Source organism: Aureococcus anophagefferens, assembly GCF_000186865.1.
Source record: "Aureococcus anophagefferens unplaced genomic scaffold AURANscaffold_38, whole genome shotgun sequence".
In the NCBI taxonomy this organism is placed as follows: domain Eukaryota; class Pelagophyceae; order Pelagomonadales; family Pelagomonadaceae; genus Aureococcus; species Aureococcus anophagefferens.
Genome location: NW_008705595.1, coordinates 342,234 through 343,381, shown reverse-complemented (window position 1 = coordinate 343,381; position 1,148 = coordinate 342,234). Strand labels below are relative to the sequence as shown.

Genomic DNA, 1,148 nt, shown 5'->3' with positions numbered 1-1,148 from the left:
GGCGTCGGCGCCCTTGCTGGCGAGGCTGCGGACGAGGCTCGCGGCCGTGGCCGCGGTCTTCGTTTTGAGAAAGTAGGCGAGCATGTGCTCGGCCTGCGGCCGCTCGGACTGGTCGATCTTGGCCCACTCGCCGTCGTAGATGTCTCCGAAGTCGGCCTTGGCGTGCCGTCCGACGATTTCGAGCACGGGCGCGTGGAGCATGATCGACCGCGTCCAGGCCCTGAAGAGGGCCTTGTTCGCGTCATGGACGCCGCTCTGCGGCGTGAAGATGACGACGTCTTTGAAGAGCTTGTTCAGCTCGACGATGCTGAGGAGCGTCGGATCGTCGTCGCCGTCGCCGCCGCCGGCCGCGCCCGCGCGGGTCCGCGGCGGCATTGTAGGAAGGCGGGGTGCTGGTGTCCTCGCCGCTGCGCCGCGCGCGGTCCGCGCGGGCGCTGGTGGGGCCTGGACCGGAGCGCGGCGCGACGCCGGGCTCTGCGGCGGCGCGCGCTCTGGCTCCAGGGGCTATCCGCCGCTCGCGAGCGGTGGATCTGCTGCGGGCGGCGCGCTCTGCGCGCAGGCTCGCAGCGGTGTAGCTGCGCACAGCTAGCAGGTGTAGCGCGGTGGCTCACAGCGCGAAAAATGGGGACATAACCCAGATCAGAGTGAGACTGCGTTACGGGTATCCTAGGCGTATCCTGGCTCCTCTGCGCGTGCGCCTTTCCGACGCGGCTCGTCGAGGGCTTCCGGGCTGCGAGGCCGTCGTGCGAGGTGCGCCTTCGCAACCTCGGCCGCGGCGGGTACACGACGATGTACGCGCTGGCGCGGTTCGACCCGGCCGAGACGGCCGACGCCGACCTGCTCATCCTCGACGAGACGGTCAACGACATTTTTACGAATAAGGAGGAGAGCCGGAACTATCACCCATACGCGCGCATTCGCGGCGCCGTGGAACTGCTCGTGCGGCGCATCTTCCAGACGGCCGCAAAGGCGCCGCCGGCGCTCCTCCTCCTCAGCACCATCGTGGCCGCGCCGCCCACGGACTACAGGTACCAGGACGATGCCCTCGAGCCCGTCGCGAGGCGCTACGGCCTCCCGCTCGTCAGCTACCGCGACGCCGCCGATGCGGCCGCCGCGCTCGCATTCCACGGGGCATCGACCGGAGGCAA

At 69.9% G+C, this 1,148-nt stretch overlaps 1 protein-coding gene across 1 annotated transcript in view; it reads left to right on the top strand.

Moving 5' to 3' along the window:
- Window positions 1-789: 789 nt before the first annotated feature.
- Window positions 790-1,148, top strand: part of AURANDRAFT_67402 (hypothetical protein) — a gene marked incomplete at both ends in the record, with an annotated part of 1,475 nt that continues 1,116 nt past the window's right edge. The window contains one exon of the mRNA XM_009042832.1: window positions 790-1,028. Within this exon, the coding sequence (XP_009041080.1) occupies window positions 790-1,028 (239 nt within the window). The remainder of the gene's footprint in view (window positions 1,029-1,148) is intronic.